This window comes from Oncorhynchus masou, chromosome 8 (genome assembly GCF_036934945.1).
Source record: "Oncorhynchus masou masou isolate Uvic2021 chromosome 8, UVic_Omas_1.1, whole genome shotgun sequence".
Taxonomy (NCBI): domain Eukaryota; kingdom Metazoa; phylum Chordata; class Actinopteri; order Salmoniformes; family Salmonidae; genus Oncorhynchus; species Oncorhynchus masou.
In genome coordinates this window covers 32151372-32178764 of record NC_088219.1, presented here as the reverse complement: position 1 = coordinate 32178764, position 27393 = coordinate 32151372, and the positions used below count along the sequence as shown (strand labels likewise).

Genomic DNA, 27393 nt, shown 5'->3' with positions numbered 1-27393 from the left:
CCCTTTTCAGTCAATAACATATCTAATGCAATTCTATTCTGCCAAGCCATCCAGCTGGTTGCTTCAGTCTGTTCTGCAAAACCTTTAATAGCATCTCTGGTATAATTGTTAAAGCGCTGTTGATTATAATAAATATAATTAATCCAGTCCACGTTCTTATTGAGAGTAGACCACCCGGAAATGCTTAACTCTAATCCTGCTAGAATCTGATTTCTTGCATTGAACTCATCTGGCAACCCCATGGAACCCCAATGTTATCAATGTATAATTTGTCATCAAGAGACCCAGATGGAGTAGCTCTTTTCTCCCATTTGGCTAAACTTCATGTCTCAGTGTTGAATGAGTGTGAAAGGCATTCCCAAATGTACAAGGGAGCATAATCCTGTCCAATCTGTCGGTAAAACCTCACCCTGACCTACCGGGCCAAACGGTAATAATCTCCTCCGGTCACTGTAAAAGGAGGAACCTGTGGATATAAATCGTGCAAGTCAATGCAACTGTCATTATCTGGCATTCCTGGTTTCGTGAACAGCTTTACCATACTGGCCTAACCTCCTCTACCCAGAACCATACTAGGGTGTCGACCAAGAACTGGTCATATCCATCATACCACAACCCTAGATCCTCCTTCATTACTGTTTAAAGGGTTAGGCGTATCTTTATGCAATACATCCCTCTCTCCGGATTACAATCAAAAACTCTCCCCTTCACTATACTCCACCTTCCATACTGGGTGAGTGGATTCATATAGCCCTCTCTCTCCAAATGAGCTATGACCTGTGTCCACGATCAATATGGGAACCTGCACCGATATATGCCACAATGGCTCAGAGTCCTAGACTGCCATGTAGTTAGAGACCCCATTTGGTCTACATAAAACTCCATTGAGAGATCCTTCCCAACCTCTACTCTAACTTCCTGTCTACCCAGATCTAGGGATCTCTTATGCTTGTTTTGGAACAAAATCCTCATCGTCTAAACCATGGGTCAAATTACCACTCTCCGCATACTCAGGTAGGAAGTGCTGTATCAGGAATATGGCACCCACAGTAAGACAGCTCAGACGAACAGCTTCCATGTGAAGTCCCACCCTCTCCCCGAGAACACATCACTAGCAAGAGCCAGACACACCTTCACTTCTATGAACACAAACAGGGGTGATAGGACAGGGAGGATTACTTCATTCGAGAGATGGCCCCCGGAATTCTGTTAATTCCAGTTCTCCTCTCGAACACTGTTTATTGTTCGACAGTGTCAGGGTGTCTTACCCTCCCGCCGTGCGATATGAATCCGGGTAGCTCTTTCAGCAAGCTGTCACCAGGAGTCCTTGGTATGGTCCCCCCAACAAGCCTCGGGGACTAGATTGAGTGACTTCACCTGTAGTTCACCTGTAATGCATAAAATCCTGGACATACAGGCCTCGTTAACAAACAGTTTCTCATATGTTTTATCTGATTATATCTTTAACTTTTATGCCTATTTGTTAGCTAAATATTTTATTTATTTATTTATTTATTCGTTTCTTATCCAATAGGCCACTAACTTACCCACCCCCCTTTTGATACCTGGCTCTGCCCAGGTAACAACCTTATATACCCTAAATAATGACTTAGGTAGGATTAGTAAATTATCCTTATTTTCTGACATTATCATGTATGTCCCATTCTCCCTTGGGCATCCATTCATCTCAATCCTGTATCAATTCTCTGTCAAGTGTCTTATCTAGTTTAAGAAGTATCTGTGCTATTTATATATGTTCTTAAATATATATGTTTACTGATTGAAACAGTAATTCCTTTCTTTCCTATCTCTCAAAATGCCACTACGTGTCTCACTGTTTGACTATCTAAAATTATAGATTTTTTGAAAAAACATGTCTGTAAGTGGCAATCTCTAAAGTCCTTACATTTCCTTAATCAATCTATCTTAATCCTTACAATAATCCTAAATCACCACAGATGTCCTATATTCCTGTTAAATGTAATACTATTTTTTTAAACTCCGAATAGTTAAACAGAGCCTAAACAAATGCTAACCATATCAAATCCTTCCTACACTTCCTACATCCTTCCTACACTTACAAGCTCTGTCCTTCAGGGATCCTCAGTATTCTATCTGACAATTACATGAATTTAATATATGTTGCATAGTGTGGAATACCTTATCTGCAGTAATTCATCACCCCTATTTATTCTCAATGATAAATATAATTATTTTCTGTTGTAATATAAAATCCATAATAGCCAATTCAAAAACTTCACAGCTAATATTGTAAATCAGAATCCTGAAACACTTTCTCTTCAGTGATTCAAACAATAATTCTAAACCCCTAACTAAAACTCCATTATAACTAATTTAGTAACCCAACTGACCACAAATTCATTATACAAATGGCTCTCCCCCGGGGCTGATCAGACCCCAAAAGATAGCCATGATAAGGTCAATAGGTCATACCACCCTTTTATAGTTATGTTCCATACTACATTAGACATATTAAAGAACCCTTTATCCTTCAAATCAAAAAATTTCACGTGTAATTAAAACTCATAAAATAAAAACTCAAAGTTCCATATGTGAGCGTGCCTCTTTAAAATACCTTTGCACTAAAACAAATAGTCCTAACAAATGTTTTATTTGTATATATTTGCAAACCTTAATGGATAATAAAAACTTCCAGGCCTTTTTCAATTTGGTCGTTTATGGCCGCTATCTCCCCCACTCTCCCCAAGATTATAATTCCAGGAAACATCTAAAAGTGAGACACCTAAACCTCAATTTTTCCAGAAGAACACAACACGCCTAACTAGCATTCACTATGCTACTTCGATTCAGAAACTCAAAAGTGAACTATAAACTAAACCTAATGATAATTCCCATTTGACTCAAATCATTAATCATATATTTTAAACAACGTCTATGTATATGTTTACTTAAATGAACATGCTACCCTTAGATACAATTAACCTGATAACATTATTACCCAATGTATTACTTTTTCCCTTTGCCGCAAATGTCGTACATTTCTCAGTGTAAGAAATCCGTAATTTAATCCCAGATATTTAATAAAAATGCAATCGCATTCTCCCATGGCTCCTTCAATTTATATATTTTAGATAACGTCCATCCGTCCCGGAATAAGGAATCCTACATAAACACACCAGAATACAATATTTTAACTTAGTTAAATCAAAACCTAAAATTGACCATAACCAGTAATCAAATAAACAAACCACTTTTATCAGCAAAAAAAACTAACTATACAAAAGCTCACTACTATAATGCTTCAGATGCCAAAATTACTCAGAGACTCACATTTACATCTGCTAGTTCCTCACGAAAAAACAACTTGCCCCTGTTACAGATGTCTATGTATCAGGGGACAAGCTCAAATAACCAAATCTAACCTAGCTAATTTCCCAAAACATATGCAATTACGTTTTTCCATAGAGGTTGGTTATTGATTCAAACCAGGAATCAATAACCATCAGAATCCATTATCATGATGTTTTACGATTCAGACATCCAGTCTCCCTTTCTCATAGCCTAATACAGTCCAAATAAACGCCACAAATCTATGATGCCCACCTAGCGAATCAGCTCCTAGTTTTTAGCATCTTTCCTGACGACTCACAAACTACTTTTGAAAAATGTATTTGGAAGTTTTTATCAACTTCTGAAAAGTGACTCAAAACAATAATGCACGCATTTTCCTTCTAAAAGACAAACAATTTTCTCCCTCGTCACAACATAATTTCCGTGGTGACAAAAGTGCCTTGCGAGTGATGTCATCAACAAGCGCTCAACCTCGACCCAATCCGTAACGACTTTCAATGAATTGTAAATAATTGTTGTTCGATAAACCAAACCTAATTTATCACATCTGTTCAAATCTTGAATTATAATTTACAACCCCAACCAATATCTCTAAATTCGGTAATTTTATAAAAACATTTTGATGGGCATAAATCGTAATTGTCTCTTCGTTATTATTTAGAATTCATTTTGATTTAAGTAACTGTCTCGTCTTTGACTTAGTATTTTAATTACGACTCTATTCCCAATACGTTATTCACTTGTCTAATTAAAACTCCTAATAATCCATATGTGAGTGTACCCCTTTAAGATATCTTGTCTCTGGGAACAGGGAAATCCCCTTAACCCAAACTTTTACTACAACAACTAAACCTAATAATTATGATAATCCCTTCACATCATTCGTTTTAAACCCCTCGATGTTTCATGTACCTCATTCAGTCTATCTTCAAATTGTCGTCCCAAAATATTTTATACACTCAAAACACTGTGATAAACGTGCAATGTCCCTTTAAGATAAGACATTTACTTGTTCCCCGTAATGAAAACAGATAGTGTTTTTAGAATACGTTAACTTCTTGTTCGAATTCACTGGTGTTACCTAACCAAAAATCAATACTCGGGAAAACAATCACAACTTTTTATGATTAAACTATTCTTACCTATTTTATAGTCCAAAGTGTTGCACTATATAGCCCCATTGAATGCCTAGCAATTCTGTTGCTAGCTGTAGCATCTTTTCAGACTATCCTTACAATATATAGCTCCTTTAAAAAAAATGTATTTGGAACTTTTAGCCACTTTTGAAAAGTAACTCTAAGCTATAATGCACGCATTTTCCCTCTAAATGCCACAACCAATTTTCTCTGTTTAAATTTATCGTATGTCCGTTGATTCATAAAAATATAACATTCTGGTTGTCGTATCTCTCCGTTATTCCCTACATTTAACTTTAGGTGACTTTCTCTTCTATATTACATTTATTTAGATGTGACTCATCTCAATACATTATTCTAGCAGATCATTTTGGGCAAAATAGCGTGTTACAACAAAATTGTCTCGCCATTATTTTTAATGACTTCTTTTTTCAATTCAATCTAAAACAACATATTTAAACGTTTCAGTTCATATCTTATACAAACACTAGCGACCGTATTTTTTCAGGCAAAACATACCAATAGATCTTACAATCAAATATACAAATAGATCTTACAATCTAAAATCAATTTTAGTTAACCGCCTCGGCTGGGATCCGAACCGTGGACTGCAGTTTGTAAGACTGCTACGCTCACCACTATACCACCCTCACTATGGAACTGACTGAGATTCTCCGCAAATAGACCCATTTTCTCTGTTTAAATTTGTAACTCCGGCCTCTGGACAACAGAAAATAGCCCTAATTTAACGACCCAAAGTTTTCCCTCAGTTAGGATTCTCCTTAATCTCGCTCTCTTTGTATCTGACCCTTCTTTTTTTTTACCCGATTGTCGCCTCTGACCTTCCCCTCAGTTAAATTACAACATTGGTGATGATGTTTGCAGGGAGTGTTACACTCCCGGGCGAAATGTCCAATTTCGTTACAATTAAAACATTTTATATTTTTCTTTTGACTCACCTTATCCACTTTTCTCGACTTTATTCCCTTTTCTAACTCTATTATACCTCCCTCGGCTTCAGCAGGGTTCACATATATGTGTGGTAATTTCGCAGTTAGCTCCTGCAGCCGTATTCTTACAACCACTATTTCATCGACTGGATTACCTCTGTATTCTTGGTATAATCGAGAAGGATATAGTTTGTTACCCTCACCTCCACCCAATTGGTTAACTTTTTCATCTGCGGGAGTGGAGGGCAGCGCCACTTGACTCTTGTTAGATTTAACATATTCTGCGCCCCCAACTCCTTCCTGGAAACCACGTCTATAGATGACTTTTGATCGGACATTACATTTCACCCGTAGGATATTCTCCTTGGGACTTTCAATGTTAATATCTCATGTCTCACTACTCTAGACTAAGTTTACCTCTCCTTAGATATTAATTTCTTTCAGCATTGTACAGGTTCAATTATTCTGTTCGCCTAGAATTACCCTGCCTTCTCACCAAGCCTAATTTATCCTATATATATCTGCTACTTCTTGATAGTCAGACTACTTCCCATATACAGATAGACTACTCAGGTTCAAACTTTATTTAGGTATGTTTTTTGAATTGATGGCTATCCTATTTGTACGGAACAAGCGTCCTAATTCTCAAATTCGTACTATATCTCTCCTTAATAACCTTCCGGCTTGCAAAACCAGGATTTATTAATCTCTAGTTTATTTATGGTAGTGCACCTTAACACAGGTCAATTTCAGACCTGTTTCCTTCCTATCGATTTTGGTTAAAACACAAGGTAGAAACCCGTTGTATTTGTTCAGAATATTCAAGCACCTATCATTGATTAAATGTTATAAAGGAGTTTGGATTTAATCAAAGAAATATCCTAAATAATCCCTCCCAAATTCGAGAATAAAGGCAACTGACCTGCTGCCGACTGGGAAAAGCACTGTTCGTTTGGATCTAGTCACCGTCCCTGTCTTCTGGGGTGTATACCGGCCTGTTTTTTTAACCTCAATTCAGAGGCCAGGTCTTAACTAACGTGCACGATTTTTCCGGCGTACGACCTCCAGATGGCAGGGATGGATATTTAGATCCCGATTCGAAGGACCAATTTGTTAAAGGAATTAAATTGCTCTAGGTTTTAATACCCAATTAAAATTAAACACTCTGTCAATTCATAAGGATTTGTAAGACCCTTATTCTATAATAATGGACAGAGCCCAGTCTTAAAGTCAAACAGCAGAGTTTATTCACGAGAGTACTGAACACGTTACCACAGGTTATAAACTGAAAATGATGTCATTAGTTCCAGTACCAACCCGTGCCATCTCCGTTCCAGTACAAAGGATGTATCTCAAGCCTTCCCACATCTGTCTCCCTACCAATTTAATATAATTTATGGCTGAGCCAAGGTTTTCCGGTGTAGATAAGCATTCTAGCCAGTCTGAAGATTTAGTTCATTCATTTCTACCCAGGAACAGACCAACATTGTTCTAATCCTTGATTCATTCACAAACATTATATTCAGTGCTAAGATTAAGAAAATTCATACATATACAGTAACATAATAGTATTCTGATTAGTCAGTCCTGATTGAAATGTATACATAATTAGTCATCATTGATAAAAATTCCCTTAACATCTACCCATCGTGTCCGATTTCAAAAATGCTTTACAGCGAAAGCACAACATATGATTATGTTAGATCACCGCCAAGTCAAAAAAACACAGCCATTTTTCCAGCCAAAGATAGGAGTCACAAAAAGCATAAATATAGATTAAATTAATCACTAACCTTTGATGATCTTCATCAGATGACACTCATAGAACATCATGTTACACAATACATGTATGTTTTGTTCGATAATGTGCATATTTATATCCAAAAATCTCAGTTTACATTGGCACGTTAAGTGCAGTAATGTTTTGATTCCAAAACATCCGGTGATTTTGCAGAAATACTCATAATAAACAGTGATAAAAGATACAAGTGTTATTCGCAGAATTAAAGATAGACTTCTCCTTAACTTCTTCGATGTAGGGGGCGCTCTTAATTTTTGGATGAAAAACGTTCCCGTTTTAAACAAGATATTTTGTCACGAAAAGATGCTCAACTATGCATATAATTGACAGCTTTGGAAAGAAAACACTCTGACGTTTCCAAAATTGCAAAGATAGTCTGAGTGCCACAGAACTGATGTTACAAAAAAAACAGATAATAATACAATCAGGAAGTGCCGCATTTTTTGAAACCGCCTCATGGCAATGACTCCTTATATGGCTGTGGAGGAGCTAGGAGTCAGCTTACCTTTTCCACGTTTTCCCGAAGGTGTCTGCAGCATTGTGACGTATTTGTAGGCATATCATTGGAAGATCGACCATAACAGACTACATTTACCAGGTGGTCGCTTGGTGTCCTCCGTCGCAATCGCTGTGTCAAAGTTCAAAAAAACTTTACGGAAAAAGCATAATCTGAGAACGGCGCTCAGAGCCCAATCCAGCCAGATAAATATCCGCCATTTTGGAGTCAACAGAAGTTAGAAATAACACAATAAATGTTCACTTACCTTTGATGATCTTCATCAAAAGGCACTCCCAGGAATCCCAGTTCGACAATAAATTACTGAATTGTTCCATAAAGTTCCATAAAGTCCATAATTTATGTCCAAATAGCCCCTTGTTGTTAGCGCGTTCAGCCCAGTAATCCATCTTCATGAGGCGTGAGCACTTCGTCCAGACAAAAACTCAAAAGATTCCATTACAAGTCAAGAAGAAACAAGTCAAATGAAGTATGGGATCAATCTTTAGGATGCTTTTAACATAAAACATCAATAATGTTCCAACCGGATAATTCCTATGTCTGAAGAAAAGCACTGGAACGAGAGGTAACTCTGTCGGGAGCGCGTGTCACGAGCCTGAGACACTCTGCCAGACCACTGACTCAAACAGGTCTCATGAGCCCCTCCTTTATAGTATAATCCTCAACCCAGTTTCTAAAGACGGTTGACATCTAGTGGAAGCCGTAGGAAGTGCAACTTGACTCCATAGACACTGTGTATTCGGTAGACCAAGCTTTGAAAAACTACAAACCTCAGATTTCCCACTTCCTGGTTGGATTTTTCTCATGTTTTCACCTGCCATATGAGTTCTGTTATACATACAGACATCATTCAAACAGTTTTAGAAACTTCAGAGTGTTTTCCATCCAATATTATCCAATAATAATAATAATAATATGCATATATTAGCATCTGGGACAGAGTTAGGAGGCAGTTCACTCTGGGCAAGCTATTCATCCAAAAGTGAAAATTCTGCCCCTATTTTAAGAAGAAAATAAATTCTGCAAATGAACTTTGAAATGCATTCCAGGTGACTACCTCATGAAGTTGGTTGACAGAATGCCAAGAGTGTGCAAAGCTGTCGTCAAGGCAAAGGGTGGCTACTTTGAAGACTCTCAAATATAAAATCTATTTTGATTTGTTTAACACTTGTTTGGTAACTACATGATTCCATATGTGTTATTTCATAGCTTTGATGTCTTCACTATTATTCCGGAAGGTTGCAAGTTCAAATCCCCGAGCTGACAAGGTACAAATCTGTTGTTCTGCCCCTGAACAGGCAGTTAACCCACTGTTCCTAGGCAGTCATTGAAAATAAGAATGTGTTCTTAACTGACTTGCCTAGTTAAATAAAGGTAAAAAATATATTTAAAAGATAGCAAAAAATAAAGAAAAACCCTTGAATGAGTAGGTGTGTCCAAACTATTGACTGGTAGTGTGCATACATATGCACCTGCACGTCGGACGCACACACAGTAGCCACATGTCTGCCACGCCTAGTGTTAGCACAGAGCGAGTGGTGGAGGATAGAGGATCTAAGGTAAGCTGTACTTACTACCAGGGTGGAGTAGAGACATAGATTTAGACAGAGAGAGGGCCTGAAGGCGACACCGCCTGTGGCTCACTCTGTGGAACACGCCATCTACAGGGTAAAGGGGACATAGCACTCACTAGGCCACTCAAAGGAACAGAGGGAGGCAATATGTTACCAGAGCCATTTAGGGGGAAAATCTCAATTGCATTTCCTTAATTCCTTGCGACCTCTCTTCTCATCTCCTTCTCAAAACCCATTGGATGAGAAGGTCAGAGGTCCCTCGTTAGTCAGTACTGTTTATAGCTAACATGTAACTATCTACTGAAGTGGCTACAGTTAGTTAGTGACAACACAGAGCGCATGATTATCCAACAACAGACAGTAGGCCTACTGCTTCCTGTTCCAGCCAAACTCACATGACAAACCAAATAAGGGAAGATAGAGAGACTAGCTCAGATAAGATCAATCCAGGGCCTGTGTCCACAAAGCGTAGTAGAAGTGCTGATCTAGGATGATCAGTTTTGCCTTTTAGATCACAATGAATAAGATTATATGGACAGATCCTAGATCAGCACTCCTACTCTCAGACACTTTGTGGATCCGGGCCCTAGTCATACAGTAGCAAAGCTCAATTCACGCCCACCTGAGAATACAGCTCTGTTCAGCTTTCAACTGGCTGTGTTTGAGAAGTCGATAACCAATTGTCAGCGAACTGTCACTTCACAGACTGTTATCAAAATAGAAACTGACAATATTCATAGAATTACCTGTACAAATCCCCTTTTCTCTTGGACTTTACTAATTGGGGAAAAGTGTGAAACGATGTCTCAAAAGGACAGGGGTATCGTCGGAATTCATAGACATGGGACTAAAAGGTTTTGGCCCACATGTTTATCAAAGTTGATATATTGCTGGGGAATAAACGCACTGGCATGGCAACTGCGTGAACAGAGAGAAGAGAAAATGGTCTATTTACAGAAAGTGTTTCCCTTCGTGGGATAGAAAATGTAGATCTTGGATTAAATGATAATGTAAACAAAGTCGCCACTCAGAAAAGAAAGCAGACAGACAAATCCACATATCTAAACCAGGATTGTGTCGAGGCACAGATCTGGGGAACGGTACCAAAACATTTCTGCAGCTTTGAAGGTCCCCAAGAACACCGTGGCCTCTATCATTCTTAAATGGAAAAAGTTAGGAACCACCAAGACTCTTCCTAGAGCTAGCAGCCCGGCCAAACTGAGCAATCAAGGGAGAAGGGCCTTGGTCAGGGAGGTGAACAAGAATCCGAATGTCACTCTGACAGAGCTCTAGAGTTCCTCTTTGGAGATGGAAGAACCTTCCAGAAAGACAACTATCTCTGCAGCACTCCACCAATCAGGCCTTTATGGTAAAATGCACATGACAGCCCACTTGGAGTTTGCCAAAAGGCACCTAAAGACTCTCAGACCAAGAGAAGCAAGATTCTCTGGTCTGATGTAACCAAGATTGAACTCTTTGGCCTGAATGCCAAACATCACATCTGGAGGAAACCTGGCACAATCACTACGGTGACGCATGGTGGTGGCAACATCATGTTGTGGGGATGTTTTTCAGCGGCAGGGACTGTGAGACTTGTCAGGATTGAGGAAAAGAGGAATGGGGTAAAGTACAGATAGATCCTCGATGAAAACCTGCTCCAGAGTGCTCAGGACCTCAGATTGGGGCGGAAGTTCACCTACAGGACAACGTCCCTAAGCACACAGCTAAGACAATGCAGGAGTGGCTTCGGGACAAGTCTCTGAATATTCTTGAGTGGCCCAGCCAGAGCCTAGACCTGAACTCGATCTCTGGAGAGACCTGAAAATAGCTGTGCAGCGGAGCAAAGTACAGAGAGATCCTCGACTGGGGCGACAGTTCACCTTCCAACAAGAACACAACCCTAAGCACACAGACAAGACAACACTGGATTGGCTTCAGGACAAGTCTCTGTATGTCCTTGAGTGGCCCAGCCAGAGGCTGGACTTGAACCCGATCAAACATTTCTGGAGAGACCTGCAAATAGCTGTGCAGCAATGTTCCCCATCCAACCTGACAGAGCTTGAGAGAATCTGCAGAGAAGAATGGGAGAAACTCCCCAAATACAGGTGTGCCAAGCTTGTAGCGTCATACTCAAGAAGACTCGATGAGGTAATCAATGCAAAAGGTGCTTCAACAAAGTACTGAGTAAAGAGTCTGAATACTTATGTAAATGTGATACTTCAGTTTTGTGTTTGTAATAAATGAGCTATTATTTCTAAAAACTGTTTTTCTTTGTCATTATGGGATATTGTATGTAGATTGATAAGGGAAAAAAACAATGCAATACATTTTTAGAATAAGGCTGTAACGTAACACAATGTGGAAAAAGTCAAGGGGTCTGAATACTTTCCTGAAGGCACTGTATATTTGACATTCCATTGAATTCCTGAAGTCACACCAAAATGTCTGGATTCCATAGATTTTGTCTCTCTCATTATACAATTTTTTATGTGCTATAATTCAATCAATATTTTTTTATAAAAAAAGAGTTGTGTCTTACTCCATTATCAGAACTGTATTTTTGACCTTTTATCCATTTTGAAGACCGTTACTACATATAGAAGGACAGGACCAAACATACAAAGACGAACAAGGCATTGGAAGTGATGGGACTATCAATATCATCATGTTCTCAGAAAACCCTGTCATCATGTTCTCAGAAAACCCACTGGGCACAGACGTCAACACAACATCTATTCCTGGTTGGTTTAATGTATAAAAAAATAACTAAATGACGTGGAAACAATGTTGATTCAACCATTGTGTGCCTAGTGGGAAAGTTCTGAGGAAGGGTTTCTCAATGGGGGGGTTAATAACTGTAAAAGGTCCCATGGACGCTAACCTGGGCTGAGGTCAGATGTCGCAGGCTGGGCTGAGGTGTCACGGGAGAAGCGGGAGGGCAGCAGGCTGATCTTGGGGGAGGAGTAGGAGTAGGAACGGTGTCTGATCTTCTGGTCGCCCATATCCTGGAAAAATACAACATAGACAGGAGGAACTATATACATTTTAGATTTACAGTTGGCCCTAATATATATGTCCTTACAACCTCCTTTGGAGTGGAATATTCAGTAGATTGTCAAAGGAGGAGGAGAGAAACGATGACATTTCTTTATGTGAGTCTCTGTGTGTGAGGATGGACAAGAAAGCTTCTGCATGGTACCTTTGTGGGGGTGGGGTCACCGGCTGAGGAGGCAGAGTGTGTGCGTGTGCAGGTGAGGTATGGGGCGGTGTCGTCCCCGCTGCTACGAGGGTCAAAGGTTAGAGGAGAGAAGGGAGACTTCTCCAGAACCCCCTCCTCCTCACTGTCAATCACTAGAGCTACCAGACTGGGGCTGTCAGGGAGAGAGAGAGAAGAGGGAACGTCAACATAAAGGCTCATTTGAAGAACTGGTGGTCCTCTGTAGCTTAATTGGTAGAGCATGGCGCTTGCAACGCCAGGATAGTGGGTTCGATTCCCAGGACCACCCATACCCAATCTGTACACGCATGACTAAGTCACTTTGGATAAAAGTGTCTGCTAAATGGCATATATTATATTATTACTACAGCCTCCTCATATCCATACTCTAAGTGCTGAAACCAACAACTGGCGCAAGGTAAAAGTAAATTAATTGGCTTCAGCACATACAGTATGGGATTGCACATACAGTATCCACATAGAGAAAGCCTTACACTATGAGCAAATATTGAATATATTTGTTCAGGTAAGAACTAACAATACTTTGTAATCATACATGACATGCAATCTTCAGTTTATTATCGCAGTACAGTAACACAGAACTGTGATACAGAACTTTTGGTTTCTTTCAGTCAACAATGCAGATATGATATCTCAAAGCTCTTGAACTAACGTCATCGTACCTTTTAAGCTGTTTCCCCGTCTGGTACAGGTACCCCCACCACACTCCCCCCTCTCTCCTGAGCTTTCGCGATACGGGAGTTGGCCATATCCCACATGTGAGATATCGAAACAAATAATTGAAAGAGAACTTCTCTTGATCTAAAAAGAAACCCAATGGCTTGAGTAACAGGGGGTTGCATGAACGAGCTTGATACCTGAGGTTAGGTGACTCCAGAGGTGGGCTCCCTCTCTGATTGGTTAGGTGTGAGTGGGAAAGGCTGTTCAGTCGGGCGAGGGCTCGGTCAGCAGGGGAGGACAAGGGAGAAGATGAGACAAAGGGGGACTGTTGCTCCTCTAGTCCGTAGGGAGGTAGGGGTAGAGGGGTGACGGTGGCCTGTTGGAGGAGGACCTCTGAGTCCACTGTGTCCCACACCCTGCTGTCAGTCACAGAGCTGTCCCTCATTACCCCGGCAACACTAACCTTGGCCTTGAGGTCATCCACCTGAGAGAGAGTGAGAGAGAAAACACCAGATAAAAAGATCAATGAAGTATTTGCTCAAATACCATATCATCAATCGTGTGAGTTATGGTAAAGTGGTGCACCTCTGTGGAGAGCTGACTCCTGCCATTGATGATGGAGGCTGATTTGTCTGCCACAGCAGAGTGGGAGAACTGTCTCTGGGTTCGTCTGGGGTGGGCCGTCTGGGACTTCACTGGAGAAAACAACACAACAAGGAGAATGAATGATAAATGTTGCTAAATTACGTATTGACTGCTGCTGCTTTCTTGGCCAGGTCTCCCTTGCAAAAGAGACGCTGTGTCTCAATGGGTTTTTCCTGGTTAAACAACGTTTAATAAAAAGAAAGAAAATAAAAATTAGACTAACTACAGCCAAGAGTGTGGGGTGAGAGCCATCAGTCAAACAGAGGGCTAAGACCACCACAAAATAATGAGTGCTATGTAAGAACACAGCATAATGTTAAAATATACTAATAGATGTTTATCAAAACACAAACAGACCAACAGGCTGATGATGGCTAAGCAAAGATTAATGTCTGTTCCAATCAATCACAATCATCAAAACAACATTCCAGTAGTCAATACCAGCTGAGAGAAGAATAGCATAATGGGCCTTTATGGCAATGGAATGCTAAAAAACATCAATTTCTGTTGACTTTGTAGTTCTAGAATGCATGATGGAAAAGATTCTGGGGCGGCAGGGTAGCCTAGTGGTTAGAGCGTTAGAGCGTTAGACTAGTAACCGGAAGGTTGCGAGTTCAAACCCCCGAACTGACAAGGTACAAATCTGTCGTTCTGCCCCTGAACAAGGCAGTTAACCCACTGTTCCTAGGCCGTCATTGAAAATAAGAATTTGTTCTTAACTGACTTGCCTGGTTAAAATAAAATAAAAAATATCAGCTGCTGGGTTGCTCTTACAGAAAAAACACGTGAAGCTACATGTGATAAATTAAAATTACACATGTGATAATATGTAAGCACGTTGAGTGCATGATCTCGTGAAATTCATGTTAAAAAAATGACAACATGGGGATTTAACATGAAACTACACATGACAACATGTGAGCAAATAAAAACACGATCTCATGTTAAATATTTATTTGTATTTGTACAGCTAAATTCAGGTGTTAAAGGACAGTATGCTGCTGTAAGATTATTCAGCCTCTTGGTTGCTAGCTACTTTAAGTTCCTGCTGCACCACCAGGTCTGTGGACATAATGGAAATGGGCAAGAATACATTTCTGTACTTTGCCTAAAGTTGCAGTAAAAATAAAGTAAATATAACAACTTGAAGGTGTTATTTCCATTAAATGACAGTATGCTGCTGAATTCTAATTTGAATTAGTGTAATGAATATTGTATAATTTCATACTGTGACCACACTCTGCCTTAAACAGGACTCAGCCTTAAACAAGATTTTAACTGACAATCTAATAATCTCAAGCAACCCGAAATGTCCTGCGAGGGTGCAATGACACCACCAGATCTGCGAGCGGGAAAGATATATGGCCATAGACTTATTGGCAAGAATAGATTTCTGCACTTTGCTAAAAGCTGCCCAGAATAAAGTAAATCATTGTCAAATGATCACAACCAACATAACATCAATGTAAAACTAGCAGTGCCCAAGGACACCTGACGTAGAGTTCATTCTTTGAGGATTTGAACTTGCAACCTCTTGGTTACTTATTCATTTAATATATATTTTTAAAAAGCAATGATTAGGGTATCACGTTGTTACCTGGGATACAAAATGGTTAGGGTACCACGTTGTTACCTGGGGTACAAAAAGATCAATGGTATACTGCCTTCCGAAATAATTCATACCCCTTGACTAATTCGACAGCTGTGAGTCTTTCTGGGTAAGTCTGTAAGAACTTTGCCAACCTGGATTGTACAAAATGTGTAATTTATTCTTTTAAAAAAATTCTTCAAGCTCTGTCAAATTGGTTTCAATCAGATTTAAGGCAAAACTGTAACTAGGCCACTCAGGAACATTCAATGTCGTCTTGTCCTGCTGAAAGGTGAATTTGTCTCCCAGTGTATGTTGGAAGCCTAAACAAACTCTCTAGTCTTTGCCGATGACAAGCATACCGATAACATGATCCAGCCCCCACCATGCTTGAAAATTGTTGCATTGGATTTGTAGCAAACATAACCCTTTGTATCCAGGACATAAAGTTAATTTCTTTGCTATATTTTCTGCAGTTTTACTTTAGTGCCTTGTTGCAAACAGGATACATGTTTTAATTCTGTATGTGCTTTTTACACTGTCATTTAGGTTAGTATTGTGGAGTAACTGCAATGCTGTTGATACATCCTTAATTTTCTCCTATCACAGCCATAAAACTGTAACTGTTTTAAAAAGTCACCATTGGCTTCATGGTGAAATCCTTGAGCGGTTTCCTTCCTCTCCAGCAACTGAGTTAGGAAGAACACCTGTATCTTTGTAGTGACTGGGTGTATTGACACATCATCCAAAGTGCAATGAATTGCTTCACCGTGCTCAAAGGGATTGTCAAAATGTGGAAAGGGTCAATGGGTGTGAATACCTTCTGAAGGCACTGTACACTTCACTGGTACACATATGAATTCAAATGGCACCGTTCAGTACCTTGTAGGTATAATGAGACATTTTCTACCCAATATGTTTTATATAAGGTGTGATCATCACTGCACTTGTACTGGTGGACCTCATTAGCATAGTTGGTGGCATGATGAAATAATAGTATTTATGCCAAATGTCAGTGGAAGTGCTGTAGAAGTTTAAGTGTTTGATGGTTATGCCGATGCAAGTAGAGCACCTCCTTTGACACTGTCTGTTCAGCAAACTCGGTAAGAGAATGTGTCAGTAATGAGCTTCACTGTGAAGAGGTTATTGTGCATTTCCCAGTAAATGAATGGCAACTTGTTCCCAAAAGTTGCTGTGAATTTGCCATTTCTTAACTGGAAACTAAAAGTCACAAAACTTACTGGAAGAATGTTGCCAGTAACTTACAGGACAAGTGCTGCCACTAGCAACCTTGCCAATAACTTATAGCGTGGCTTCACTGACTCTTCTGTTGACAACATACACATCACTTGCTGAAAGACAGAATACTATAACAGGGTCAGCCTATCAGCAGATTGCAGGCATGGCGTATTCTAGGAATGGCTTTCAGCGAGCTCTTTTTGGTGTCCCATAAGAGTGAATGTCATCCCAGTTAATGCGCTATGTTCCTAAACATTAAACTTTCGGAAAGTATTCAGACCCTTTCCCTTTTTCCACATTTTGTTACGTTTCAGCCTTATTATAAAATGTATTAAATTACCATTTTATTCAATAATTAGGACAATGCGAAAATTGTTTAGACTGTCCCACAGTTGACAGTGCATGTCAGATCAAAAACTAAGACATGACGTCGAAGGTAATGTCCGTAGAGCTCCGAGAAAGGATTGTGTCAAGGCAAAGAACTAGGGATGGGTACCGAAACATTTCTCCAGCATTGAAGGTCCCCAAGAACACAGTGGCCTTCATCATTCTTAAATGGAACAAGTTTGGAACCACCAATACTCTTCCTAGAGATGGCCGCCCGGCCAAACTAAGAATTCGGGGGAGAGGGTCCTTGCTCAGGGAGGTGTTCCTCTGTGGAGATCAGAGAACCTTCCAGAAGAACAATCGTCTCTGCAGCACTCCACCAATCAGGTCTTTATGGTAGAGTCGTCCAACGGAAGCCACTCCTCAGAAAAAGGCACGTGACAGCCCGTTTGGAGATTGCCCAAAGGCACAGAAAAGACTCTCAGAACATGAGAAACAAGATTCTCTGGTCTGATGAAACCAAGATTGAATGCCAAGCGTCACGTCAGGAGTAAACCTGGCACCAGCATGGTGGTGGCAACATCATGCCGTGGCAAAGTTTGTCAGTGGCAAGGACTGGGAGACTAGTCCGGATAGAGAGAAAGATGAAAGGAGCAAAGTACAGAGAGATCCTTGATGAAAACCTGCTCCAGAGCACTCAGTACCTCAGGTTGGGGCGAAGGTTCACCTTCCAGCAGGACAACGACCCTAAGCACAAAGCCAAGACAACACAGGAGTGGCTTCGGGACAAATCTCTGAATGTCCTGGAGGGGCTCGGGACAAATCTCTGAATGTCCTGGAGAGGCTCAGCCAGAGCCCTGACTTGAACATCTCTGGAGAGACCTGAAAATAGCTGTTTAGCGACGCTCCCCATCCATCCTGACAGAGTTTGAGAGTATCTGCAGAGAAGAATGGGAGGAACTTCCCAAATACAGGTGTGCCAAGCATGTAGCATCATACCTAAGAAGACTGGAGGCTGTAATTGCTGCCAAAGGTGATTCAACAAAGTTCAACAATTTGACAGCTCTAACGCAGTTACACCTGCGACTCACCAGCCAAAACACCAGCTATGCAGGTATCGGCTATCACGTGTTTAGGCTTGATCTGATTGAATCTTGGGCTTAATGTCAAGGTGCCTGAGCAATGCTACTTTTTAGTTTGAGTTGTCAAATATTCGCACAATTATTGACATGATTCCAGGCAACGTTTAGCAAAGTGCATAAATGTATTCTTGTCAATAAATATGTGGCCGATTTCTGTCATGGCCACAGACCTGGTGGTGAAGCAGGAAATTTAGATTATCGTCACCTAAGAGGTGGTGAGTTCAATTCCCAGGTGTAGTAGCATCCCAAGTGTGCTAATCAATGTTGAGTTCAATTCCATTTAAGTTAAAGTCAATTCAGAAAGTAAACCCAATTCCTAAATGTCCAGGAATGGAAAAAGATTCATTGGAATTTCTGTGTACTTCCTGAATATAGTTTGCTGTTGTGTATTTAATGAGAAATTATAATGCAGCTGTAGAAATACATTAAAAGTTATTTCCACAGTAGCAGGTAACTTACTACAAAAATTGAAGGATTTTTTTTTAACAGTTTGTGCCATAAGCGCATCTAAAGTATCCTATTACTCTAAATGCAATTGCAAGTGAGGCATGCCAGGTTGAGTTGCAGAATGGGCCAAAAAGTACCCAAGTGCATTGTGATTGACAGTAAATAGATAGCAAAACACTAATACAAATCAAATTTATTTATATAGCCCTTCGTACATCAGCTGATATCTCAAAGTGCTGAACAGAAACCCAGCCTAAAACCCCAAACAGCAAGCAATGCAGGTGTTGAAGCACGTTGGCTTGGAAAAACTCCCTGAAAGGCCAAAACCTAGGAAGAAACCTAGAGAGGAACCAGGCTATGAGGGGTGTTCAGTCCTCTTCTGGCTGTGCCGGGTGGAGATTATAACAGAACATGGCCAAGATGTTCAAATGTTCATAAATGACCAGCATGTTCAAATAATAGGTCTGGGACAGGTAGCACGTCCGGTGAACAGGTCAGGATTCCATAGCCGCAGGCAGAACAGTTGAAACTGGAGTACAGTATCCTATTAGCACAGACTGGAATATGTTATGGGATTCATCCAATGGCACTGAGGAGTATACCACCTTAGTCATTGGCAGATCCACAGATGTCGCAATCTCAATCGCACTCCACACCGCCCTTTCCCATCTGGACAAAAGGAACACTTATGTGAGAATGCTGTTCATTGACTACAGCTCAGGGTTCAACACCATAGTGCCCACAAAGCTCATCACTAAGCTAAGGACCCTGGGACTAAACACCTCCTTCTGCAACTGGATCCTGGACTTCCTCACAGGCCGCCCCCAGGTGGTAAGGGTAGGAAACAACACGTATGCCACGCTGATCCTTAACACTGGGGCCCCTCAGGGGAGCGTGCTCAGTGCCCTCCTGTACTCCTAGTTCACCCACGACTGCATTGCCAAGCACGACTCCAACACCATCATTAAGTTTGCTGATGACACAACAGTGGTAGGCCTGATCACCGACAACGATGCGACATCCTATTGGGAGGAGATCAGAGTCCTGGCAGTGTGGTGCCAGAACAACAACCTCTCCCTCAATGTGAGCAAGACAAAGGAGCTGATCATAGACTATAGGAAAAGGAGGGCCGAACAGGCCCCCATTAACACCGACAGGGCTGAAGTGGGGCGGTTCGAGAGTTTCAAGTTGCTTGGTGTCCACATCACCAACAAACTATCATGGTCCAAACACACCAAGACAGTCTTGAAGAGGGGACAACAACACCTTTTTCCGCTCAAGTTTTGGCATGGGTCTTCAGATCTTCAAAACGTTCTACAGCTGCACCATCGAGAGCATCCTGACTGGTTGCATCACCGTTGCAAATGCTAAACTGTACCCCCGCACATTGACTCGGTACCGGTACACCCTGTATATATTGTTATGTAAATATTTGTGTTTTACTTTAGTTTATTTAGTAAATATTTTCTTCACAAACAATGCAGTTCAAGAAATAGAGTTAAGGGCTTGTAAGTAAACATATCACCTGTTGTAGTCGGCGCATTTAACAAATAACATTTGATTTATTACTGTAGAAATGTACAGTAAATGACAAAATTAACAGCAATGGCTAACAGTGTAGTTTCATGTTATCACTTTTTGAACCACATGTTTTCAAACTTCACATATGAAATGACGTGAAAACATGCAGCTTTGGGACACTACACATGACGTCACATGTGAAAACATTTGTTTTTGGAACACTTTACATGTGACATTTCACATGTGCAATTCCAAAAAGTGCCATTCCACATGTTATCCCTGTTCAGCTAAAATATGAGCCCACCTGGGATTTGAACTCACATCCTCTGGATTTGAGGTAAACTGATCTTTCTTTTGTGCCACAAAGTCAAAGTATGTAGTGTTCCCCTAAACATTCATCACCTATAATACATCTCTACATTGCTATTTTAGTCATCAGTTATGATTATTCTCTCATCAATTAATTAATTGACTCATTTCAGCAATTTGAGGGTTTTCTGTAAGGTTGTCTAATGTTGGTGGGGTATATTATTCTGTTTTATGTTACTCCTGAATCACTATGGTACATCATCGATTTTCTTGATTTTATTTTTTAACAAAGCTGAGATTTACCTTGGTCCATAGCGTAGGAATTAGGGCTGAACCAATTTAGTCGACTGGTCGGTCAAAAACAATATAATTTTATAACAAATTAGCTTTCTCCCTCGTTGGATAGCGGTCACTGTCCTCTGTTCTGAAACATCAGTGCACTGTTGAGTTGGTGCCCTTTCCGAGCGGTTAGATCGTTGGGCCAGTAACAGAAAAGTTGCTGGATTAAATCCCGAGCTGACAATGTAAAACTATGTTTTTCTGCCCCTGAACAAGGCAGTTAACCCACTGTTCCCAGGTAGGCCGTCATTGTAAATAAGAATTTGTTTTTAACTGACTTACCTAGTAAAATAAAGGTTAAATAAATTGTAATTTTTTTAAACCATGTTGCTATAGGTATAATAGCAATGTTAACCAGCATATTGGTGTTGAAAACAATGTGAAGGAGCCAGCAGCAGAGTGAGGAGATGAGCCCTTGCATTAATTGTCTAAAAAAAGTGATCTCATATAACAATGTGTACTACTCCCTTCACAGAACAGCGCAAACTGGCCCTAACCAGAATGGAAAGAGGAGTGGGAGGCCCCGGTGCACAACTGAGCAAGAGGTCAAGTACATTAGAGTATCTAGTTTGAGAAACAGACACTTCACAAGTCCTCAACTGGCAGCTTCATTAAATAGTACCCGCACAACACCAGTCTCAACGTCAACAGTGAAGAGGCGACTCCGGGATGCTTGCCTTCTAGGCAGAGTTGCAAAGAAAAAAACATATCTCAGACTGGCCAATAAAAATAAAAGATGAAGAAGGGCAAAAGAACACAGAAACTGGACAGAGGAACTCTGCCTAGAAGGCCAGCATCCCGGAGTAACACATCGGGTACTTTTACTTGCATTGCATTCCTTACTCACAACAGAGAACTCCTGAGAGCATCAAAATCTGCTCTCTCACCTTCTCACTTACACACTAACTGTCTTTACTTCGAGAGAGAGAGAGAGGATAAATCACTTCTCCAATTTTTGCTGGCCCTATAACAAAGAACAAACAGCAAAAACATATACATGATCAAATTAAAATCTTAGAATCAACTGTTGAAGACAACCAGAAGCCATTGGATTCTCCAATTACATTGAATGAACTACAGGACAAAATACAAACCCCTCCAACCCGAAAAGTCCTGTTGTGTTGATGGTATCCTAAATTAAATAATAAAATATACAGACCACAAATTCCAATTCGCTATACTTTAACATCATCCTCCGCTCTGGCATCTTCTCCAATATTTGGAACCAAAGACTGATCACCCCAATCCACAAAAGTGGAGACAAATGTTACCCCAATAACTACCATGGGATATTCATCAACAGCAAGCTTGGGAAAATCCTCTGCATTATCATTAACAGCAGACTCGTACATTTCCTCAGTGAAAACAATGTACTGAGAAAATGTCAAATTGGCTTTTTACCAAATTACTGTATGACAAACAAACAAAACACAGGCAAAGACCTCTCATACTTGGTTGATTTAAAAAAAAGCTTTTGACTCAATTTAGCATGAGGGTCTGCTATACAAATTGACGGAAAGTGGTGTTGCATGGGAAAATGCATACAACAACGTGTGCGGGTTAAAATTGGCAAAAAACACATTTCTTTCCACGGGGCCGTGGGGTGAGACAGGGATGCAGCTTAAGCTCCACCGTCAACATATATATCAACAAATTGGTGAGGGCACTAGAAGTCTGCAGTACCCGGCCTCACCCTACTAGAATCTGAAGTCAAATGTCTACTGATGATCTGGTGCTTCTGTCCCCAACCAAGGAGGGACTACAGTAACACCTAGATCTTTATAGATTCTGTCCGACCTGGGCCTTGACAGTAAACCTGAGTAAAACAAAAATAATGGTGTTCCAAAAAAGGTCCAGTTGCCAGGACCACAAATACAAATGACATCTACACACAAAAAAAATAAAAACGGCCTAAACGTCAGCGCCACAGATAACTTCCACAAAGCTGTGAAGGATCTGAGAGACAAGGCAAGAAGGCCTTCAATGCCATCAAAAGTGTGACTGACCCAAAATGAAGGAAAGCTTAGACTATGTACAGACTCAGTGAGCATAGCTTCGCTATTGAGAAGGTTCGAATCCAGGCTGTATCACAACCGGCTGTGATTGGGAGTCTCATAGGGCATCGCACAATAGGCCCAACGTTGTCTTGGTCTGGCAGGTATAGGCCATCATTGTAAATAAGAATTTGTTCTTAACTGACTTGCCAAGTAAAATAAAGGTTCAATAATATAAAATAAACACAAAAATGTGCACACTACCCAGAAAATGAGGTGGAAACAGAGTTGCACTTCCTAACCTCCTTCCAAATGTATGACCATATTAGAGACACATATTTCCCTCAGATTACACAGACCCACAAAGAATTCAAAAACAAATCATAATTGATAAACTATCTGTTGGGTGAAATACCACAGCAGCAAGATGTGACCTGTCGCCACAAGAAAAGGGCAACCAGTGAAGAACAAACATTGTAAATACAACCCCTGTTTATTTATTTTCCATTTTGTACATTAACTATTTGCACATCGTTACAACACTGTATATAGACATAATATGACACTTGAAAGGTCTTTCCTATTTTGGAACTTATGTGAGTGTAATGTTTACTGTTTATTTTGCTTGCTTGGGCAACGTAAACATATGTTTCCCATGCCAATAAAGCCCTTTAAATTGAAATTAAATTGAGATAGAGAGAGATAAACAGATAAATATATCTTACCTGTTTGTAATGTTGGAAGTTCCTCATCATCATCCAGAGAGAGAACAAGCTGCTCTTCAAGAACCTATTTGGATTTGAAATTATACAATATCGATGAGTTTAATTTGAGGGTACATATCGGGTGAACCGTGTAGACATTAAAGCATTTTTTGTACATAGTCCCCACATTTTAGGGGACCAAAGTTATTGGCAAATTCACTTACATGTGTATTAAAAAAGTCAAAAGTTTAGTATTTGGTCCCATATTCCTAGCACATAATGACGAAACCCCACCCCCCGTTATTGTAATTGTGAGAGGTTAGCATGTCTTGGGGGTGTGATTTGAGCATCTGTAACTTTCTCAGTCATTACAATCAGTAATTCCTGCCTTATGCCAGAGCAATAGCCTCCACAATCCAGTGGAAAAGACACTGCTTAGAAAGCACTCTACCACAAGCAGGATTAGCAAAACAGACAAAAAGTTGGTCACACAAATGGACACCCCTGGACCGCTCAATGTACATGCGTAACGCTCGTACTGGACATGGCATGTAACCTCCACTGCTCCTCAGAAGCAAACGAAAGAGGTGAAAAGGGGAAAAAGCTAAAGAGCTAGAGACCTGTAGGACATAGTCATGACCTTGCGGGCAAATGTTGCATTAGGATGAAACGTCCCTTCACCAAAGGCGAACTTCGTATAGGACGGGTTGAACGGAAAACACATGGATCTCCAACGCCTTTAGCCAAGGCCAAAGCCACGAGAAGGGCAATCTTGTATGAGAGGATCTTCAGATCCCCAGACATCATCAGTTCAAAGGGGGCCTCACACAGCACATCCAAATCCCAAGTGGGCGCAATAGAAAACTGGCCTGAGACGGTGCACACCTGTTAAAACTGCACCGCGAGAAGAGCCCCTGGAATCGCCCCATCAATTTCCACATAACACGCTGAAGTAGCGGCCATATACACTGCATTCGGAAAATATTCCCCTTTCCCACATTTTATTACGTTACAGCCTTATTCTAAAGTGGATTAAATATTTTTTTCCCTTCATTAATCTACACACAATACCCTTTAATGACAAAGCGAAAACAGGTTTTTAGAAATGTTTCCTAGAGCTGGCCGCCCGGCCAAACTGAGCAATCAGGGGAGAAGGGCCTTGGTCAGGGAGGTGACCAAGAACCTGACGGAAGCCACTCCTCAGTAAAAGGCACGAAAGCCCACTTGGTGTTTGCCAAAAGGCATCTAAAGTACTCTCAGACCAAGAGAAACAAGATTCTCTGGCCTGATGAAACCAAGATTGAACTCTTTGGCCTGATGCCAAGTGTCATGTCTGGAAGAATCCTGGCACCATCCCTACGGTGAAGCATGGTGGTGGTGGCAGCTTCATTCTGGGGGGGGATTTTTTCGGTGGTAGGGGCTGGTAGACTAATCAGAATCGAGGGAAAGATGAATGGAGCAAAGTACAGAGACACTGTTCCTATGCAGTCATTAAAAATAAGAATTTGTTCTTAACTGACTTGCCAGGTCAAAAATAAATAAATAATATAATATAAATATATATATATTTTTTTTATTAAATTTTTTTATCTAATTCCCAGGAACAAAATACGTTGAGCAGAGACCAACTTCTTGGAGTTCATATGAACCACAGAGACTGTGTGGGATAATAGCATGATTGCCAATCGCATACAGAGTCCATAACCTGTATCAGTAAGCACCTCATAGGAACCAGTGAGCTACAGGGAGGAATCAGCAATGAATACCAGTAACATACAACCAATGAGGGAGGTAAAGCATGTGATGCATTCCTAGAGAACCTCTCTGACCACAGCATTTAGAATAACCAAGCAACTGAGCGCGACCTATGCCTTCCTCAAGGGCACATCAACAGATTTTCCACTTAGTCAGCTCAGGGATTAGAACCAGCAACCTTTTGGTTACTGGCCCAACGCTCTTAACCGTTAAGATACCTGCCTTAACGAGTCAGCTTAACGAGTCAGGCTATGCAGCGCTGTTACACTAGTCTGATCCCATCCACATAAGACCGGCTCATCGACCAAGTCTGGGAAGAGAGGTAAACGGTGCTTGACTGAGGCAGGCCAAGGCGGCAGGGAGTGCCCACTGAACGGGCCGCCCTCTCCCTTCAAGTCGCCTCCCTTAGTCAGCGACAGAGCGCACAGCAACATGGTTGAGCAAGGGCATGCCTCAGCCTAGGCAGACCAACGCCCCCAATTCACCCCTGGGTTCCATAACTCAGACCCAACCAAGGTATGGGCACCCGTGAGGGGAAGCCATAAGAAACAGCATTTCTAGGGAAGAACAGACGAGCAGCAGGTGCTTCTAATCAGGGTTGCCACTCATCTGCCAATCAGGGATGTGGCTTTTCTGGGAAGCGATCTCATGAATTGAGATAATGTGTCCAATTGAGCAGATGCGTAAGTCAATTGATTCATGAATTGCCCTCCGTGGCCGCTCGCTTACCATTTTACTTATGTATTTCTTTGTGACTAACTTGTATACAGGTAGACCAGAAAAAGCCACATCCCTGATTGGAAGATGAACGGCAATCGTGATTAGAAGCACCTGCTGGTTTTTATATTAAATTGCACCTACACACTGAAGAAGGCTGCAGCGCCAAAACGTCTCCTATTCCTAACGTGTGCTATCCCTGATGCAGTGAAAAGAATACCAAAAAAAATACAAAATGAAGTAAGCTTTATTCGAACATCTTTTAGAGTGCGGACCCAATACGACTTATGTTGTTCTGAATTTGTGGGTGTTGCGCACCAGCCCAGCTTCTTGGAGAGCACGATGGTCCCCTTTTTGATTAAAATGAATCAGATAACCATGCACGCACACACCTATGAGCAGAGGATGAGGTGAATGCATGTGGGCAGTCCATTAGCGAAGCACAGCTCAGAATGGTCTTAACGAAACACACACAATAAGGCAAAAAGCTTCCCCAGAGAGAGAGCAAGCAATGTGCGCACACATTAACTCTCACCAGCCTCACAAAAGCACACACGCACACAAAAACAGATCCACACATGCACACCAAACTCATTGATGTACCAGGTCATTTAATTTGAAAAGAAAAGCAGAAAAGTATACTTACTCTAACCACCAGTGTAAGGTCTTCTACTGGCAGCCCCCTGCCTAGACCTGCAGAAGAGGAGAAAGACACTTAACGACACCCATTAACACCCTAAGCAGTGATTGGTCACAAGAAGAGACAGGTGACCTCTCCACTAAATATGCTGGAATCACTGCTTGACTTCTAGAACCAATGTTCTGCAGGAACTAAGAAGTCTAGAGCAGCGGAGCTAAAGCAACAGGGGGAAAAAATGGTAGAGAGTGGTTGTTATGTACAGGTCTATAGATCTATAGTGCTTCCTTTTAGTCTGTCTGGGGCTGCTGAGGGGTGAGGTCGATACTGAGATAAGACTTCCTGTCCTGTCTTTCTAAGCATGCATCGATATCAAGCCTGCCGTCACTACGGTTACCAGAAACAAGAGAGAGAGAGAGGGAGCGTGTGTCTGAGGCGATGTGTGTGTGTGTGTGTGTGTGTGGCTACACCACCGCAGCCCACCCAGAAGAGAGAGGGAATGAGTTCCAACCTAACCTCTCACCTACACCCCTGATGTTTTCACAAAGGGCTTTCTGTGTGTGTGTGTGTGTGTGTGTGTGTGTGTGTGTGTGTGTGTGTGTGTGTGTGTGTGTGTGTGTGTGTGTGTCCCAAAAAGGCTTGGTAAATTAAACTAATTACAGGAAGAGAAAGAAACAGTTGGAATTGATATCAGGATGTTGAAGTAAAAGAAACGCTGCTGTATCCGAGCAGCTGTGTAGCTTTACTTACAGTCTTTCACAGAGTCACTGTGACATACAGAGTGAGAGACAGTAAATATGGACAGCTTCTAGACGGAGAG

The 27393-nt window shown here is 41.0% G+C and overlaps 1 protein-coding gene across 2 annotated transcripts in view; it reads right to left on the bottom strand.

Annotated features, from left to right (window-relative positions):
• The window catches only part of LOC135544534 (rho guanine nucleotide exchange factor 28-like), a 108445-nt gene that overhangs the window by 46835 nt on the left and 34217 nt on the right, over positions 1 to 27393 (bottom strand). For both annotated transcript variants that reach the window (XM_064972220.1, XM_064972221.1), the window contains exons 8-13: positions 26583 to 26629; positions 23486 to 23549; positions 13795 to 13904; positions 13407 to 13693; positions 12511 to 12682; positions 12193 to 12316 (exon numbers count right to left, since the gene is read on the bottom strand). In XM_064972220.1, coding sequence (XP_064828292.1) covers positions 12193 to 12316; positions 12511 to 12682; positions 13407 to 13693; positions 13795 to 13904; positions 23486 to 23549; positions 26583 to 26629 — 804 coding nt within the window. The remainder of the gene's footprint in view (positions 1 to 12192; positions 12317 to 12510; positions 12683 to 13406; positions 13694 to 13794; positions 13905 to 23485; positions 23550 to 26582; positions 26630 to 27393) is intronic.